Source organism: Podarcis vaucheri (assembly GCF_965113315.1).
Source record: "Podarcis vaucheri genome assembly, chromosome: 16".
Classification (NCBI taxonomy): Eukaryota; Metazoa; Chordata; class Lepidosauria; order Squamata; family Lacertidae; genus Podarcis; species Podarcis vaucheri.
The window spans coordinates 9,119,653-9,139,785 of NC_138754.1; the positions used below are offsets into that span (position 1 = coordinate 9,119,653).

The following is a 20,133-nucleotide window of genomic DNA, read 5'->3' on the forward strand; positions in this document are numbered from 1 at the left end:
TGGCACCGGTCTAGATTAAAGGTAAAGGGACCCCTGTCCATTAGGTCCAGTCGTGGCCGACTCTGGGGTTGCGGCGCTCATCTCGCTCTATAGGCGAGCTGGTGTACAGCTTCCGGGTCATGTGGCCAGCATGACTAAGCCGCTTCTGGCGAACCAGAGCAGCACACGGAAATGGCGTTTATCTTCCCGCCAGAGCGGTACCTATTTATCTACTTGCACTGGTGTGCTTTCGAACTGCTAGGTTGGCAGGAGCAGGGACCGAGAAATGGGAGCTCACCCCATCTTGGGGATTTGAACCGCCAACCTTCTGATCGGCAAGCCCTAGGCTCTGTGGTTTAACCCACACCACGACCCGCGTCCCACCGGTCTAGATTATGATGCACTAAATTCCTCCCATATGGCTGTGAGTGTGTCTTCCCTCTGTGGAAATGAACGGTAACCATTCATTCATATGGGAGAAAGCAAAAGAGGAACACTGTGGATAATATTGGGGGGGGGGGGCGGCGCAGGGGTCCTAAGCTCCCTCCTGCCCCTGTCAGCCACAGAATCTGAGATGAGAAGATTCTCTCCCCTCCCCACAGAATCTCAGATCCTTATAACATCCAATAGAACTTAATGGGGGCACCCGGGGGTCAGCACTGCCGCCGCCACACCCTTTCATCTGCACAGCAGATCGGTCACACTAGATTAGGGGTGGGAAACCAGTGGGGAACTACTGGACTTCAACTCCCATCCTCCTGGATAACTCGGCTGGTTAAGAGCATGGGGATGTTATCATCCACGCCAAGGTTGTGGGTTTGATTCCCGTACAGGAAGCTGAACCAAGTGATCCTCAGGATCCCTTCCATCTCTATGGTTCCTCCAGGCCCTATCAGCCACACTGGCTGGGAGTCCAACCACATCAGGAAGGCAACTGTTTCCCCCAGCCCTGTGGCAGAATGAATTTATTTATACATAAATTACAGTGCAGAAGGAAAGGAGGGCCGATCCACGAGAAACAGAGGGTCCTGATCCCAGAGATCTTGGGTGGAGGGAAGTGGGGGGGGGGAGGAGGGAGTCCATGAGCAGAAAGGAGTAGAATGTGGGGAGGATCCGCTGCTGATCCGTGGCTGTTTCACGAGCGTAAAGGTATACCTTCCCCCGTCCAGCGTTTCTCCAGTCAGATCCCAGTTCTGATTCCAGGTGTGTGTACATGGGGATGGGGGGGTCAGGGGGGGCGCTAGTGGGTCTTGCTCGGTGTAGCGACCGGGTAGCGCAGCATCATATGCTCAGCCACTTTGAAAGGCAGCTTCTCGCTGGAGTAATAGCACACCACCTCAGGGACGCTGTCAAAGAGGCCGCCAGACTGGTCAAGCGTGTACTTGTGATCCTTGGTCTGGGCCACGATGATGTGGACACATCCTTGGCTGGTTCTGGACATGGAGGGGGACAAAATTGGGTGTGCGTGAACGGGATGCTTGCATTCCCCCCTGCACCCTCTCAATCCTTCCTGCTGGGTGCAAAGGCACCTGTGGCTTAGTGCCCCTCCAAGTTGAAACTCCCAGCCCAATTGATATGTTCGCATTACAGTCATAAAGTAAAGGTAAAGGGACCCCTGACCATTAGGTCCAGTAGTGGCCGACTGTGGGGTTGCGGCACTCATCTCGCTTTATTGGCCGAGGGAGCTGGCGTACAGCTTCCGGGTCATGTGGCCAGCATGACTAATCCCCTTCTGGCGAACCACAGCAGCGCACGGAAACGCCGTTTACCTTCCCGCTGGAGCGGTACCTATTTATCTACTTGCACTTTGAGGTGCTTTCGAACTGCTAGATTGGCAGGAGCAGGGACCGAACAACGGGAGCTCACCCCGTCGCAGGGATTCGAACCGCCGACCTTCTGATCGGCAAGTCCTAGGCTCTGTGGTATAACCCACAGCACCACCCACGTCCTATTACAGTCATACCTCGGGTTAAAGTCGCTTCAGGTTGAGCGTTTTCAGGTTGCACTCCACGGTGACCCGGAAGTAACGGAACCTGTTACTTCTGGGTTTTGCCGCTCGCGCATGCGCAGACGCTCAAAATGACGTCACGTGCATGCGCAGAAGTGGTGAATTGCGACCCACACATGCGCAGATGCAGGTTGCGTTCTGCTCTGGATGTGAACGGGGCCCCAGAACGGATCCTGTTCGCATGCAGAGATACCACTGTATTTGCGCTTTAAAAAGGAAACGTGCTGACTGTCAGAGAGACTGAAAATGATACAGCCGTACCTTGGTTCTCGAATGTAATCTGTTCCCAAAGTCCGTTCGACTTCTGAAATGTTCGAAAACCAAGGCGCGGCTTCCGATTGGCTGCAGGAGACGTTTGCCTTCCGAAAAACATTTGTAAACCGGAACACTTACTTCCGGATTTTTGGCGTTTGGGAGCCAAAACGTATGAGTACCAAGGCGTTTGAGAACCAAGGTGCGACTGTGTATGTAAGCTGAGTCCCATCAATGGAAAAGGCGGGATATATATATACCGTATTTACACAATGCGTCAACGAATCTAATGCGCACCTCAGTTTTTAAAACCTTGAGACCCCAAAAAAGTATTTGCTACGTCAGCGGTGCTTTTCAAGCTTGCAATCGAATCTAATGCGCACCTGAATATTCGCAATGTAATTTGGCCAAAAAAAGGTGCACATTACATTCGAATAAATATGGTGTGTGTGTGTGTGTATCCCTCTCCTATACCTGGGATTTGACATCATCCTGCCTCTTGTGGGTGGTTGTGTAGGTCGGTTGGGAATATTATTGACTTCTTACAATAAAAGGGTTGAAAAAAAATATAAATAAATAAATTCTGAAGTGTGCCAATATGGACCACTTTTCTTCTGAAGGAACAAACCAAGCCAATAAAAAAGTGCCTGCAGGTGAGGCCTGGATCCAGAACACAGAATCACTGGGATGAAGGGAGTTGTAGTTCATCAACGTTCTAATAATAATAATAATAACAATAATAATAATTTATTTATTTAGATCCCGCCCTCCCCAGCCAAAGCCGGGCTCAGAGTGGCTCTTGGACTCCAGCTCCCATCAGCTCCCAGCCAACGTGGCCAAAGGTCAGGGATGATGGGAATTAGGGTCCAGCAGGATGGCAGGGTTCCATCTCAGCATTCAGCAAAGTATATAAAAAAGGGGGGGAAGGCCCAACAGCAGCAAGAATACTTATTGCAAAGCATGGGAAGACACAAGATCTACCCACTCTGGAAGAATGGCAGATGAAGGTGATGGACTATATGGAATTGGCAGAAATGACTGGCAGAATCCGAGACCAGGGAGAAGAGTCGGTGGAAGAAGACTGGAAGAAATTCAAAGACTATTTACAGAAACATTGTAAAATTAATGAATGTTAGAAGGATGTTGGATAGACACTAAGCGGTTTCCGGCTGTAATGCTTTAAGAGATAAGGAAGGGGGGAAAAAAAGATTTTATAAATGGGTAAAAGTTTAATGGTAAGGATTTGCTGAACTAACAAATCAAACTGGAATACAAAGAAGGGAGGTATGAGGAGGTCCGAGGAAATAAGTGTATGGAAGTTATGTTATTGAAAATTAATGTGTGTTTTTAACTGTTTTTCATTTTGTATGTTTATTTTTCCTTTTTTTGTTATATCTTAAAAACTTTCAATAAATATCTTTTTTAAAAAAGGGGGGAAGGCCTTTTCTTTTTACGGAACGGAGTCAGGAAATGCAAAGGGGCTCAGGACCCCCAGGAGACCCGGTGCCAGGGGGTCCCTTCTAGGTCCCTGGCCTGCTTCTCGATGCCTTAGCCCTCCCCTGCCACAACCCAACACTTTCCCCTCGCCCTCTCTTTTCAAATCCCCCTCCCTTCCCAGCTCCGATTGTTTCCAATCCAGGGGCTCGGCATCCTGAGGAAGGAAGTGTGGGCCGCACCCGGCCAGCGATCCTCCGCTGAGGAGCCAGTGTTGGAAAGGGAGGCGGCAGAGCTATACAAGCAAGGTCAGAAAGGCGAAAGGATTTCGGGAATCTGGGTGGGCAGGGTAGAGAACGAGGCAGGGGTGGTTGAATGGATCTCCTTTTCCTCCTTGGTCCTGCAGTCCCCGCTCCCATCTCAGGTTCCCCTCTCTCAATTTTCTTGCAAAATGCAAGGCAGAGCGTGGCTATTTGGACAGGTGGTGGTGAGTTAACTAGAGGCAGCCATTGATCAGTGGTTCGGGACGTCTGCCGTGCATGCAGAAGGTCACAGGTTAGATCCCCGGCGTCTCCAGCTAGGACTGGGAATGCCCCTCCAATCTGAAACCCTGCAGAGCTGCTGCCAGTCAGTGTAGACAACACTGAGCCAGCTAGACCAAAGAGATGAGGCCGGTTCCTAAGTCCCTCTTTAAACTAACCCTTTGTTCAGAAGCATGAGGACTAGAACCTTATTATACAGTGGTGCCCCGCAAGACGAATGCCTCGCAAGACGGAAAACTCACTAGACGAAAGGGTTTTCCGTTTTGGAGGTGCTTCGCAAAACGAATCTCCTATGGGCTTGCTTCGCAAGACGAAAATGTCTTGCGAGTTCCTGCTGGGTTTTTTCCCTTCCCCCCCTTTTTCTAAGCCGCTAAGCCGCTTATCAGCTGATCCGATAAGCTGATAAGCCGCTAAAAGCCGCTAATAGCGCTACGGTGGTGCCTCGCAAGACGAAAAGAATTCATTCTGTGATTCTCTTCGTCTAGCGGTTTTTTCGTCTTGCGAAGCAAGCCCATTGACGGATTAGCGGATTAGCGCTATTAGCGGCTTATCTGCTGATTGGATCAGCTGATAAGCGGCTTAGCGGCTTAGAATAAGCGGGAGGAAAGGGAAAAAAACCAGCAGGAACTCGCAAGACATTGTCATCTTGCGAAGCAAGCCCATAGGAAATTCGTTTTGTGAAGCACCTCCAAAACGGAAAACTCCTTCGTCTAGCGGGTTTTCCATCTTGCGAGGCATTCGTCTTGCGGGGCACCACTGTAATCCGCTAATCTGTCAATGGGCTTGCTTCGCAAGATGAAAAAACCGCTAGACGAAGAGAATCACAGAACGGATTCTTTTCGTCTTGCGAGGCACCACTGTATTCAAGGGAAGGGCTATAGCTCAGTGGTAGAGCATCTGCCTTGCACACAGAAGGTCCCAGGTTCGATTCCTGGCACCCCCCCAAGGAGGCAGAGAGGAATGCTGCTAGCCTGGGCCGACAACACTGACCCAATGGCTTGGCATGGGAGATCTGGGAGTGAGTCGACTTCAGATCAGAGTCCTCTTTGCCCCCATCCAGCCCTCCTGCCTCGGAGAACGGGCACTCACTTGAGGGCGATGGAGTACTTGCTGGTCGCTGTCTCGCTGGTGCGGACCAGGTAGCCGGCTTCCCGGCACGGCTGCAGCCGGCTCTCCGCCTCGGTTCGAGTGATGGCGCCGTGAAACCAGCTGCAGGGAAAGGAGAAGGGTCAGCTTCAGGGGTGCTTCTGAATACAAATTGATGGGAACCTCAGGAGGGGAGAGACCGAGAGCTCGTGGGCACCTGGTGGGCTATTGTCAGCTCAGGTGGTAGAGCAGGCGATTCCTAATCGCAGGGCTGTGGGTTCGAGTCTCACACTGGGTGAAAGATTCCTGCACTGCAGGAGCTTGGTTCCCAAACTCAATCCGTTCTGGACGTGCCGACTGTCGGAGAGACTGAAAATGGTACAGTCGTACCTTGGTTCTCAAACGTGATCTGTTCCGGAAGTCCATTCGACTTCCAAAACGTTCGCAAACCAAGGCACAGCTTCTGATTGGCTGACTGCCCCCCCCAGCAATGCTGACATTGGCTTCCAAAAAACGTTCGCAAACCAGAACACTTCCTTCCGGGTTTGCGACGTTCAGGAGCCGATTTGTTTGGGAGCTAAGCTATTCGGGAACCAAGATATACCAGGTGTTTCTCATGGTCCCTTCCAATTCTATGAATCTATGATCTGCTCATGACAGATCAGAATGCTGTACTGGACAGGCCTGTGGCCTGATCCAGCAGGGCTTTGCTTACCACAGAGCAGTGGTTCCCAGTTAGCAAAGTACTACAGACCCCGTTTTTCAAAAGCCAAGCCATGGGCCCCCTACTTCTGAAAACTGCAATAACTCACCCCAGTGCCTCTCAGCAGCCTGAGCAAAGCCAAGCTGCACCTCCTACTCACAAGGAGACCCTTCCCAGAGCCCAAAGGGGATCTCCTCTACAGGCTCCATAGAGGATCTCCTCGCCGCTGGGCTCAAGCCCTGCCGCTTGCCCAGGTGGACCGCTGGCCTGATGCTGTTTTGCATTCTCATCTCCCATCAGCCCTAGCCAGCATGGCCCAACGGTCAGGGATGATGGGAGTTCTAGTTCAAGAGCACCCAGCGGGCACCGGGCTCCCCATCCAGGCGCTTGAAAACAGTCAGTGCTCACCAGAACAATGCCTGTTGCCGGAATGTCCATAGGTTTATGGAAGTTATTCATCCACACCAGGCACCCCCAAACTTGGCCCTCCAGCTGTTTTGGGGACTACACTTCCCATCATCCCTAGCTAACAGGACCAGTGGTCAGGAATGATGGGAATTGTAGTCCCAAAACAGCTGGAGGGCCGAGTTTGGGGATGCCTGATCCACACATATATTTACATTAGTTTTTTGGGTCTTAAAATAAACCAGAAGGAAAGGGGAGGAGGAACCTGCTTCTTATTAAACTTCTCTGTCTAGTCGCCTGGACAAATTTCTTAACTTGCCATAAGTGATCAGGCAATGTTGGGACTGCGTTCCAGGATGCCCCAGGTATACTGCTTTTAAACATGGAGGCTTCGCTTTCAGCGGAAAGCCGTCAATAACCCTATCTATTATGGATTTTTCTAAAACTGCCCCCCCTCACCTTGCTCTTTTTAAAGCGCTACTTATCCTAAGTCGCCATAGCAACATCCCATGGCAATTAACTTCGCAGGTTCATTATGCTTTCTCATGAAAAGCTTTCCCCTTCTCTGTCCTTGAAAGCTGCCTGCCAATCAGCCTATTCATGAGATGGACCTGCGCCTCCGTGCTTGGAGAAAGAAGGAAGAACAAAACCCTCCCCAATTCATTTTGCTCTCTGGCTGGGGTTTATCAGTTTATAAAACACTAAGGTGGCTTTTATTGCAGGCTGGTTTTTTAAAAAATAATAATACCCCAAAAACAGTGGAGTTAAAGCACTGACTGTGTGTCTTCCCTCGCCCCATTGAGTTGCATCCTTTTCAAACTGCAGGTAGGAGCTCACACGGATTAACTAGAGATTCTTAAGAGTTGGAAAAGGACCCTAGTTATCTAGTCCAGCTCTCTGGTCAAGACAGGAGTCTTGCAACTTGCAGCATTCCAGATGGATTCTGCCTAAATCAGGGGTGGAGAACCTTCAGCACATGGCCAGGAAATGGAATACTGCTTCCAGTCTGGAATACAAATGGCCCCATGAGATGAGAGCAAGCTTCTAGTCCACAGTGAGGAACAGCATAGCACTCAGCTGCTTATGAACTGAGCTGTTCAGATCCTATGATAAATGGGCAAGCTTTGCTCCAGATCTTATACATGCTCCATAACCACCAGCGAACTCTGTCAGTGTACCTCCTGGTTCTACCCTGAGGGACAGAAACTTACTTTTGATTTTGTTTTTTCAAATGAACAAGGGATATTTTCAGGGCTCTGAATTTAGGTGATGCATTCCAGGGAGGGGCTGTGTAGGAGACCCCCCCCCAAATCTCAACGTTTCAAAAGGCTGGTAGAAGCAGGGGAGGGAGGATAAGACCACACCATGTGTATTCTGCCCAATAAAAGCAGGACTTTTTAAATAAAGCATGCCTGTTCAGTGCATAATTCCTGAATGTATTCTGTTTCCTCAGCTGGGAAGAACTTGGAACGCATTTGCTGGGAAGGTGGAAGGGAAGGCAAGGAAAATATCCACAGACAGACAGCCTTGGTGAAATTTGCAAGGAATTTTGTGCCACTTAATGAGGGCTAGCAACTTGCCTTCTTCTTTTAAAAAAAACAACAAATGAATGCTGGGGGATAGTCTACATCCCAGACTATTGGATTCTAAGAGGCCTGCAGAGGTACAGAATATACACAGCTATGGTGCTGAGGCTATCTTTGGCTGCTGAATACTTACGGCTGTTTCTCCAAGGCAAGAGAAGGATCCACACGGTCCCCATCCGGGTCTGGCTCTGCCACGGCCATGGGCTTCACCATCTTGGAGGGCCAGCTCCGCTGGCGGCGATGCTGCTGTTGCCGCGGCTGTGCTGGAGCCTCATCCTTGGACGCTGGGGGTCTCTCTGGCCCGTCAAACTGCACTGGAAGGAAAGGGGAAGAGTCTTCAAGGATGCGCCACACACCCACCAATGGGAGTCCAGCGCTGCCAGCGACTTGCAAGTTATTATTAATTGCATCTGTAGTCAATCTGTGGATCATCTGGTGTCATAATTATGGCCGGCGACTGATGGGTGGGTGCCAAAGTCAGCCCTCTGGCGTAGGTTTATGGAATTTATTCATCTACACATAGATTTACATGAGTTAGGTAAAGGTAAAGGGACCCCTGACCATTAGGTCCAGTCGTGGCCGACTCTGGGGTTGCGGTGCTCATCTCGCTTTATTGGCCGAGGGAGCCGGTGTACAGCATCCGGGTCATGTGGCCAGCATGACTAAGCCGCTTCTGGTGAACCAGAGCAGCACAAGGAAACGCCGTTTACCTTCCTGCCGGAGTGGTACCTATTTATCTACTTGAACTTTGAGGTGCTTTTGAACTGCTAGGTTGGCAGGAGCAGGAACTGAGCAATGGGAGCTTACCCCGTGGCGGGGATTCGAACCGCCGACCTTCTGATCAGCAAGTCCTAAGCTCTGTGGTTTAACCCACAGCGCCACCCATGTCCCCTTACGTGAGTTATTTGGGTCTTAAACAGAATGGAAGAAGGACAGCTTCTGGTTAAACTTCTCTGCCTGGTCGCCTGGACGAATTTCTGAGCTCACCATAGGTGACCAGGCAAGTAAACCTGAGACAACGCACCCCACTCCCAACCCTAATCTCCGCATGCGCATACTGTCTCTTACCTGAGAGAGCTTTCACGATTTGATCTTTCTTCCACTCCCAGGGCTGTTCGTACTCAGCTGGCGGCCGCTCGTCATTCTCCGGGAGTCGGGCCTCTGGCTTGAGCCCTGCTTCCACCGGTTCGTAGGGGGTATCATAGAGCTGTGGCGGTTTGGCCCCTTGGCGCTTAATAGTTGTAGTTGTAGCAGCAGCAGCAGCAGCAGCAGCAGCAGCAGCAGCAGCAGCAGCAGCAGCAGGGGGGTCTCCTTTGGCCTCCACCGGCTCATCCAACAGCAAGATAGCTTTGACAAGAGGGTCTTTTGAACCCCGCCTGCGGATTTCTGGGAGGAAAATGGGGTGGAAAGGTCAGGGTTTCTCTGCACCCATCACCGTTTGTGTAAAAGGTACCCATTGATTTTTCTCTGGGTACCACATTTTTGTGTGTGTGTGAACGCGCACTCTATGCTTAGCCTTAGTGAAGGCTGGTGGTTCAAATCTCCGTGACAGGGGTGAGCTCCCGTTGCTCTGTCCCAGCTCCTGCCAGCATAGGAGTTCGGAAGCACACCAGTGCAAGTAGATAAATAGGCACCGCTGTGGCGGGAAGGTAAACGGCGTTTCCGTGCGCTCTGGCTTCCGTCACGGTGTCCCGCTGCGCCAAAAGCGGTTTAGTCATGCTGGCCACATGACCCAGAAAGCTGTCTGTGGACAAACGCCAGCTTCCTTGGCCTGAAAGCGAGATGAGCGCTACAACCCCATAGTCACCTTTGACTGGACCTGCCGCATTTTTTGCTCTGTAAGATGCACTTTTTTCCTCCTAAAAAGTAAGGGGAAATGTCTGTGCGTCTTATGGAGCAAATGTGTGGTCCCTGGAGCCAAATCGCCGGAGTGCAGCACACTCCTAGGCTGCTCTTTGGGGGTGGAGAGGGCAGCCACGCTGCTCTGCCGACAGCCTCTGCTTTTCCCTGAAGCCCCGGGAAGGTTTGGAGGCAGCGGGCAGGCTGTGCGCTCCTGGGCTGCTCTTTGGGGGTGGAGAGCAGTAAATTGCCGTCTCTCAGTGCCTCCTAATTCAACTGCAAAGGCTTGATTGCCTAACTAGATTCTGAGCTCCATTTGAAGTTTAAAAATATTAAGTTTGGGGATTTCTTCAAGTAGCAGTTTTGTGGAAATAGTCATAAATACATGCAAAGAATCTCCACAAACCAGTAATGGTGAGCTCAGCTAAAACCGAGCAGGCATCTGGCTCAGGAACAGTTTAAACTGCACATTTCCCACTCTTTGAATCATGCCTGTTTTGAGAAAACTTCACAGATTTAGGAACTGGAGCGCAATCATTTGATCTCTTTGCTGTTCCTTTATACTCCAAGCACTTCTCATTTGCACAGCCCTGGTTTCTCTCCCTGACTATTACCATTCTTGATTAATAACAGCAAAATGCTCAAATTTTAGTTTATGTGACCGCTGCCAATACTGACTTCCCAGTGATAATGAAAGGAGCTACACTGTAATGGAATGTCTATCCTTTTCCCATTCTCTTCATTATATACCGTGGCTCGCTTAAAAGCAGCAAAGTGGACAGGAGCCACCCGCTTTGCTGTTTTAAATAGTTTAGTACAACATTTGAGCCAGATTTTTTCTTCTTCTTGTTTCCCTGCTCTAAAAACTAGGTGCGTCTTATGGTCAGGTGCGTCTTATGGTGTGAAAAATACGGCAGTCATCCAGGGGTCCTTTGCCTTTATTATGCATATGTGTGAGTGCGAGTGAGTGAAAAAGAGTAATTTCTCTGTGTGTATGTACCCCACTCAATCTAATGGGTCCTTTGCTGCCAGTCAAAGTAGACAAAAGGGTTTTTTTTGTTTTTAATAAATTTTATAGCAGAGATGCACTTAGTTCCAGGATTGCAGGGTGAACAAGCTAGCAACCCTGTTAGGTTTCTCTTACGCCTAATTCCTCAACATGAAATGGGTTGTGCCGCAGGGAACAGCTAGAACAATGCCTCATGGGTTGTCGTTCCATGATACTTTCCACCCGATTCTGATTTTTCCTGGAACAAACATTGCTTCCGTTTTGTGACCTGTCCGCTTATGTACTCTAGTACAGTATTCTAGTAAAGATTTTTTAATTCCTTGCTTCCGACTCATCTGGTTTTCTCCTCAGAACTCAAAACATGGGTGAGGCAAAGTTAAGAGTCTGACTCTGTATGAGGCAGATTTACAGAATCTAGGAAGGGACCCCGAGGGTCATCTAGTCCAACCCCCTGCATTGCAGGAATCTTTTGCCCAGCGTGGGGCTTGAACCCACCACCCTGAGATTAAAAGTGAGACAAGCTTCCCATATTCCTATTTAAATCAACCCTTTAAACATATTTGTAATTAAAGATTTCCTGGTTTACAAAAGCATGTGCAATGTCTCTTTTTTTTCAAGTTACATTTTCTAAAGATCAGTTTCGTTCGTTGAGACATTAGTGCGGGGCTCGGCAAGGTTTATCATGCCTGGGCCAGTTCACTCCTGCGGAGATCGCTTCGTGGGCCGGATAACGTCTGCGCATGCCCAATTTCCGGCGTCTGAGTCCGCACAGATGCGATTTCCGGCGCCGCGGAAGCGAGTCCCTACTCCGCGCTGCGCCGCTTTAGTGCAGTGTGCGGGGACTCACTGAGCAGACGGCTCAGTTTGGGGGTGACTCGTGGGCTATTTAAACGACCCCCGAGGGCTGCTTGTGGTCCACGGGCCGCAAGTTGCCGACCCCTGCATTAGTGTTGCATTAGGAAGAAAAGGGGGGAAGAGGTGGAGGGGGGAATGGTGAGTAGGGCTGGGGTCGGGTGGCGATGCTTCTATTTTACTTAATGTATCTGTGGGGTTTTGTGTCAGCGTCGCTTGTGCAGGTTCTCTTTACTATTCGCTTGTGATCCTCTGGTGGTGAGAGAGGTTGGGGTTGGCCTCAGGTGTGGCTGTTTGTTTGTGACCGGCTGTGGTGAACTTTGTTTTCGTGTGTGAGTGGAGCCCGGTTTTCTGAACGCGAAGGGCGGGGTATAAATGAAAATTTATTATTATTATTTTTGAATCAGGTTAGCCATATTGGATGCTGTTGGTGGGTTCTTGTCGTTGTCTTGTTGGGCTGCGTATGTGATAAAGGGGAGCCATAGGCGTCTTTTTCCATTTGTCCCCATTTCAGTTTAAAGTTTATTGGTTAGTTTTTCTAATGAGGCTGTTTCCCTTACTATTTGGTACCATTGGTCCATGCTGACAGGTCTCTCCAGTGTCTGGCTATGAAGTTAAAATCAACCCTTTATGTGAAGCCATGGGGACTAGAAACTCCCTTTATTTCCAGTGAAAGAGTCTGGAAATAAAGGGAGTTTCTAGTCTAGGGAGTTTTCCAGAGTTGGGTATGTGTCCAGTGGGAGAGCACCTGCATTGCACGGTCCCAGGTTCAAATCCCGGGAGCATCCCCAGGGAGGGCTGGGAGAGAGAGATAGAGACAGACTCCCTGCCCGAAATCCTGGGCAGACGCTGCCAGTCTGTGCATGCAACACTGAGCAAGGTGGACCCAGGTTTCAGACTCGGTGCAAATCAGCTTCCTCTGTTCTTGGCAGGAAGGGCTGGACTGTCTCCTACCCGGCGGTGGGTCAAAACCAGGAGAAGCGAATGTAGGATCTGGGAAACCCTCGCACTCGAAGCCAGCGTCTGAGGTAAAAGCGCCCACATCCTGCGCACGGAGGCCACCTCCACCAACAATGCCCCACATCGCCTCCGGCTTCCGGCGCTACCATTTCCTGTTATTCTGTGTCAGCTCCGGGTGGGAACGCCATGGGCCGGAGAGCCCGGGGCAGGCATCCGGTGGTTGCTAGGCAACCGGCCACGTTTGAGGCCTGTTTGTTTTTACAAAAAGGCAGGGGTCCGTCAGGGTGGGGTGGGGTGGGTCAGAGGTCCAGGGCCCCACGCGGCAGAATGAGGCCCCTTAGGTGCTAACTGACTCGAGCAAGGCAGAAATAAGGCCCCGAATCACACACTTGAAGCTGTGAATTGCACCGCTTTAAATTGTCATGGCTTCCCCCCAAAGGATCCTGGGAAAGGTAGCTTGCGATGGGCGCTGAGAGTTGTTAAGAAACCCGTCTCCCCGCTCACTGCACGGAGCTACCATTCTTAGTGTGCTTTTAACATACCCTCCAACATTTCTCTGATGAAAATATGGGTGTCCTATTCTATTATTATTATTATTATTATTATTATTATTATTATTATTATTATTATATTTTATTTATACCCCGTCTACTCGGGATGGCTTCCAACATATATAAAAACATAATAAAACCTTTATAAACTTCAATCGCAGAACTACCATTCTCAGCGTGCTTTTAACATACCCTCCAACATTTCTCTGATGAAAATATGGATGTCCTATTCTATTATTATTATTATTATTATTTTATTTATATCCCGCCCACTCGGGATGGCTTCCAACATATATAAAAACATAATAAAACCTTTATAAACTTCAATCGAACTACCATTCTCAGCGTGCTTTTAACATACCCTCCAACATTTCTCTGATGAAAATATGGATGTCCTATTCTATTATTATTATTATTATTATTTTCTTTATATCCCGTCCACTCGGGATGGCTTCCAACATATATAAAAACATAATAAAACCTTTATAAACTTCCAATCCCAGAGTTACCATTCTTAGTGTGCTTTTAACATACCCTCCAACATTTCTCTGATGAAAATAGGGATGTCCTATTCTATTATTATTATTATTATTATTATTATTATTATTATTATTATTATTATTATATTTTATTTATACCCCGTCTACTCGGGATGGCTTCCAACATATATAAAAACATAATAAAACCTTTATAAACTTCAATCGCAGAACTACCATTCTCAGCGTGCTTTTAACATACCCTCCAACATTTCTCTGATGAAAATATGGATGTCCTATTCTATTATTATTATTATTATTATTATTTTATTTATATCCCGCCCACTCGGGATGGCTTCCAACATATATAAAAACATAATAAAACCTTTATAAACTTCAATCGAACTACCATTCTCAGCGTGCTTTTAACATACCCTCCAACATTTCTCTGATGAAAATATGGATGTCCTATTCTATTATTATTATTATTATTTTCTTTATATCCCGTCCACTCGGGATGGCTTCCAACATATATAAAAACATAATAAAACCTTTATAAACTTCCAATCCCAGAGTTACCATTCTTAGTGTGCTTTTAACATACCCTCCAACATTTCTCTTATGAAAATAGGGATGTCCTATTCTATTATTATTATTATTACTATTATTACTATTATTATTATTATTATATTTTATTTTATTTATACCCCATCCACTCGGGATGGCTTCCAACGTATATAAAAACATAATAAAACCTTTATAAACTTCAATCGCAGAACTACCATTCTCAGCGTGCTTTTAACATACCCTCCAACATTTCTCTGATGAAAATATGGATGTCCTATTCTATTATTATTATTATTTTATTTATATCCCGTCCATTCGGGATGGCTTCCAACGTATATAAAAACATAATAAAACCTTTATAAACTTCCAATCCCAGAGTTACCATTCTCAGCGTGCTTTTAACATACCCTCCAACATTTCTCTGATGAAAATAGGGATGTCCTATTCTATAATAATAATAATAATAATAATTTTATTATTTATACCCCGTCCATCTGACTGGGTTGCCCCAGCCACTTGGGGCGGCTTCCAACGTATATAAAAACATAATAAAAGCTTTATAAACTTCCCTATACAGGGCTGCCTTTCGTTTTCTTCTGAAAGGTTATATAGTTACTTATCTCCTTGGCTCGGGGGGGGGGGTGTCGCATAATTCCATACCCTCCAGCATTTCTTTGATAAAAATAGGGATGTCCTAAGGAAAATCAGGACATTCCAGGATCAAATCTGAAACTGGGACGGCTTCTGTAAATCCGGGACTGTCCCTGGAAAATAGGGACAATTGGAGGGTCACTCTGAGAGAAGTAAACGACTTTTCTCAGGATTTTCTCCAACATTTCACCAGTGAGAATAGACACGTCCCCTCCAACATTTCTCTGATGAAAATAGGGACGTCCTAAGGAAAAGAGGAATATTCTGGGATCGAATCAGAAACTGGGACAGCTTCTATAAACCCGGGACTGTCCCTGGAAAATAGGGACAATTGGAGGGTCTGCTTTAACAAGCAATCCTTCTTCCTTTGGGAATTGTAGTTCTTGGTTAGGTGACCCCCCCTCTTCCCCTCCACAGAGCTACAATTCCCAGAGTTCGCAGGGGCAAAGGTCCCAGTATTCACTGGGGAGGAAGCCATGATCTTTAAACGCACGCTGCAGATGCGCTCAAAAAGCACCATAATATTCCATCACTCTCTCTGCCCTTGCAAAGCGACCTTGCAAAAAAAAAAAGATGACCTGAGATAAAAGTTAGCTACTGTAAAACAAGCATGCTGCTTTTAATTTGAGAAAGCAATTTTTTGGCACAGCTGGGAGACAGGGCACAAATCTGGTGGCGGCTGAGGGGCAGGAGAGGGGGGTCTAACGGGAAAAAGAAATCTGGGTCAGGAAACCAGCTCTCTCTTTTCCTGCCTCTCTGCTGGAAGAGATAAGGTTGTGGGGGAGTTGTTTTGTTTTGTTTTAATTTTGGTGGGAAGAGAAAAGGAGCAGCTGGGGTGCGGGTGACCCCCAGCAGGGTGGGTCAAGGGGTCCCAACCTCACACTGACAATGTGGGAAGTAGGGGATCGGTGGGGATTCAGGCCGCTTGAAATCTGAATTTAATAACATGAAACATTGCCCACATTGGTTGCTTCCAGGTGCTGTAGTCTGGGAGATTTTTCAGACCTAGGGCCACATTCCCTTCTGAGTGACCTCCTGGGGGCCGCATGGCAGTGGTGGGTGGGGCCTGGGGCAAAAGTGGGCAGGGCAAAAAGGTTTAAATTTTGTACAGTAGACTAGCTTCTATACACACCCCTGCATCTAAATCATGGCTAAACCACCGCCCCAGCCATTGTAGATAGAACCGCTTCTTCTGCACAGCCAGAGCTTAGCTTGTGGGACTCCCTGCCACAATATCTGGTAACTGACCAGGCACTCGAATGATGGGAAGTCGGAAAGCAGGAAGTGGCACAGTGGTTAATTCTGACTCAGTGGTCTTATGGGATGTGGGTGAGATCTTTAGATCATTGGTAGGAAAACTGAAAACTGGTAGGAAAATTGAAGGTGAGGCTCCAAGACTTTGGCCACCTCATGAGAAGAGAAGACTCCCTGGAAAAGACCCTGATGTTGGGAAAGATGGAGGGCACCAGGAGAAGGGGACGACAGAGGACGAGATGGTGGGACAGTGTTCTCAAAGCTACCAGCATGAGTCTGACCAAACTGCTGGAGGCAGTGGAAGACAGGAGTGCCTGGCGTGCTCTGGTCCAGGGGGTCATGAAGAGTTGGACACAACTAAACGACTAAACAACAACAACAACACAGGAAAACTGATGGTCAGGGATGATGGGTGCCAGGGTCCCAGCTGCCTCCAGAGGGCCATGGGTGCCCCACCTTTGTTCTAGGGTGAGGTCTCTGTCCTCACAGGGAAACTATGAAGGCCAACTTGGTCCTAGCCAAGAACCTGTATGAACCCTAAAGAAAATGTCCCAGAATTCTTGACAACAACCAAGGTTCTCATGACAAACTAGCAAGGATTCCTCAGCAAACGTCGTGGCAAGAATTTTCCTCCAGCGAGACACCTCAAAAAACCTTGCATTTGACTGATCAGTCAGTCGTGAGTGAGGTGGCGGCGTTGGCATTGGCATATAAACAACTGGGCTGGCAAACCAAGGCCTGCCAGGTTTCTTTGCCTCCACCCCTCAGGGTGTCGAGAAAGGAAACGTTAAAAAGATGACCTTTCTTTGGAACAATTAACGGCGGCTCCAGTTTTCCAAACTGCTAAGCTGTCTCACGGTCTGTTCGATGTCGCCAAGAGAGCACGGACAGACGGACTCCAGAAAGGGACATGGGCAGGTGATGCCAACTCTCCCCTTGTCTCGGGATTTTGAGGCTGGCGTGGCCTCCTAATGTCCCCCCACCCGGCAGACGCGCCCGGACACTTACCGGTGATCATCTGCTGGGCATCGTAGGGCTCCATATAGCCGTCATTTTCTCCTAGCCTCTCGGCATCTCGCTGACCCTTGGTGCGCTTGGCATCGTACGGGTCGGCGTAATCTTCCAGGATAATAACCTTGACAGCAAAGCAAAGTGGTGCAAAGGCAGCGTTAAGCAAGCAGGTGATACTTATTTCACAGAACTGTCGAGCTGGAAGGGACCTAAAGGGTCATCTAGTCCAACCCCCTGAAATGTGTATTTGCGTGCGGCTCCTCTCATGTGGCCAACATCCTACCCCAGGCCCTGTCTGCACATTACGTTTTAAGCACTACGATAGTACTTTAAACAGCCATGCCCCCCCCCCCCAAGAATCCTGGGAACTGTGGTTTGTTCAGGGTGCTGAAAATTGGAGAATCCTACCCTCGCATTTCCTTCCCAGAACTACAATTCCCGGAGTGGTTTAGCCATCCATCCCTCTTCCCAGGAAACTCTCCTGAGGCCACACCTTCTCAGCCACACCCCCTCCCCAAGCCACACCCGCTGGTCTGGGAAAAGGGATTTTAAAGGATGGCACTATTTTATGGGTTTGGTGGTTTCCTTGTTTTATTGTAAAGCACCCTGTCGTTTTATTGTTCCGTGTCTTATTGTATCTGTCGCTTGCACAAATGGCAGTGTATAAATCACCTAAATTACAAATAAATCAATAGATAGCGGGGCCTGCAACAAAATGTTGCGGTATGGGGTGTGCTTGTTCTGGGTTCCTGCCAGTCAGCCAGCCAGCCATGTCCCCTTTCAGGTGCTCCATTCCATTCCCCCTCATGTTTTCAGGTCTTCTGTGGCCACTGAGCATGCTCAGTCCTCATTCAGCAGTTTCTGCCTCTTCCCCACCCTCTTTTTCTAAAGATTATTGTGTCCTTCTGCAAAGCACGAGACCCCCCTCCAGGTAAACCTGCTGCCACTGTCCTGCTGTGTGTGGCTGGTGCTGTTTTGGCTACGAAATGATAGGCACACACCCCCAAACATTGTAAATAGAAGGACCAATGACAATTGTACCCCCCATAAATGACAGGAGCACCTCAGAATTTAAGTAACAACAATGATTTTTACATAAAGTAGAAGTTCTCGGGTGGTTGCTTATCAAATTCTGTATACTGATGGTGCTGTGCAAACAAAGAACGGAACTATTTATATTTCTGTATACGGGATTAAAAACCGCAGGAGTTTCTCCTTTCATATAAAGTGCTGTTCGAACGTCCTTCAAAACGGAACCCCAGAAAGCAGATTAATTATTTTAGGCTTTTCGTTTTTTGCTTTTAAGGAGCTCTTTTATAATTTCCCACCACGTTCTATCTGCAGCCGACAGCCTGAGCCCATCCCTGAACTAAGGACGCCCTTCTCTTCAGACGCCGGGCAGCTCAAAGAGCCGTCCACTCTCTTCCTCGCCTCTTGTTCTCACTCTGCATAACAAGAAACATGGTGGTTTTGAGTCCAGCTAAATTAAGCGTAGCATCAAGGCTCTCACAAATCGAGCAATGGCTTATATCTTCTTCCTTTTTTAATGTGATTAATTAGCTGGTGCAGGGAGTGGAAGAGAGGCAAAGGAATTGGAAGCACATCCACGTCAGATGAAAGAGGCAAGGGCGAGGGGTGCCCGCGAGGTTAATTGGGTAGCAAAATCAAAAGTGGCGTTAAGCGGTGTCAAGTTGGTATAGGCAGAGAGTCCTTAGAAGGTCATCTTCTTTTGGCAACTGAGAAAGGGCACGGAGAATGAATGCGGCCTACCCATTATAAGCCTGCCCAATGGTCATACGCTGGCACCACCATGGAAAGGGTATCGGCGTGAGCAGAATCCTTACCGTCTCCTGTTTAGCCTTCTCTGACTCGGGAGCTGCAACCAGGGTGGAACTCGGGGAGCTCCCAGGGTAGTTCTTTCCGTTTTTCTCGTGAGCATCCACTTTGATGAGCCGGTTTATGTAGGTCCCGCAGCCGGCGTTCCCTTTGGGTGCCCCCCGTGCCGGTTCGTCTGCGGGGGCCCCATCCACCCGCGAATTCTTGCGCATCTTCCCCGCGGCGGCTTGCAGCAGGCCCTGGAGGTTGTCCCGCGAAAGCCGGCCGCTTCCGCCATCTTTCCCTGGCAGAAGCAGGGTCCGCGGGCCGCCCAGCTCAGTAGCAGAGTTTTTCCGATTCTTCCCGGGCAGAGAAGCCGCTGTGCCCGCTTCGGGAGGACCTAGGCTCTTGCGCGAGGCACTGCACAGCTTCCCAAGGTTGGCAGCACTGCCCGGTTTGGCTCTCTCCGAAACCGTTTTCAGGCTGGACGGAAACTCTTTGAACCACTTGGCGGCCATGGGGGGCAGAGGGCACCAGACAGCAGCAGGGGTCAAGGAGAAGCTGAGTTTGGGGTACCACTGGGGAAAGGGCAGAGGCCTGTGCCGAGTCTGGCACAGGCTATCTCGGGAGCCTGAGATGGAGGCCTCAAACTGGCCACGCGCCCCCTGACAACCCAGCCACGTAACTCGGAGAAGGGCAGCCAGAGGCGAGCGGAGGCCCAGCGCCCAAAGGATAGGAAAGGCATTCCCTGGGCAAAGGAGGTGAGGAGCTGGCCAAGATTAGGGCCAATACCTTGGTCACCTTCTCCCGCCCAATTCCTCTTTCTCCCAAGGAATTAAAAGCCACCACTTCCAACTGAGTAGTAAAGGAGTTTAAAAGGAAGCAGAACTGGCCAGCGGAGAGGGAAGCATCACTTTGGGCGGATCGATAAAACAGTTACACCTACGGAAATATAAAACTCATCCAACAATATGAGCAACTGGGTGAGCGCATGGAGGTAGAGGACCCCTGGACCCCACTTTTAATGCCTCGTTTGCCCAGCTCTGTAGCCCCCCCAAAAGTGGGTAGACAACTTTCTCTCTCTCTGCCAACAAGGAGGTGAGCTGGGAGTCGGAGTTGTAAGAATTTTAAATTGTAACCAGGAGGGGGCTTT

The 20,133-nt window shown here is 48.9% G+C and overlaps 1 protein-coding gene across 1 annotated transcript; it reads right to left on the reverse strand.

Moving 5' to 3' along the window:
• Positions 1 to 957: 957 nt before the first annotated feature.
• Positions 958 to 19,498, reverse strand: SHE (Src homology 2 domain containing E; the record flags this gene model as incomplete). The annotated part of the gene is made up of 6 exons (XM_082202331.1): positions 958 to 1,412; positions 5,305 to 5,424; positions 8,129 to 8,309; positions 9,064 to 9,381; positions 17,163 to 17,289; positions 19,010 to 19,498. The coding sequence occupies 6 exons, from the start codon at positions 19,496 to 19,498 to the stop codon at positions 1,220 to 1,222; spliced, it is 1,428 nt and encodes a 475-aa protein (XP_082058457.1). The 3' UTR covers positions 958 to 1,219.
• Positions 19,499 to 20,133: the final 635 nt, after the last annotated feature.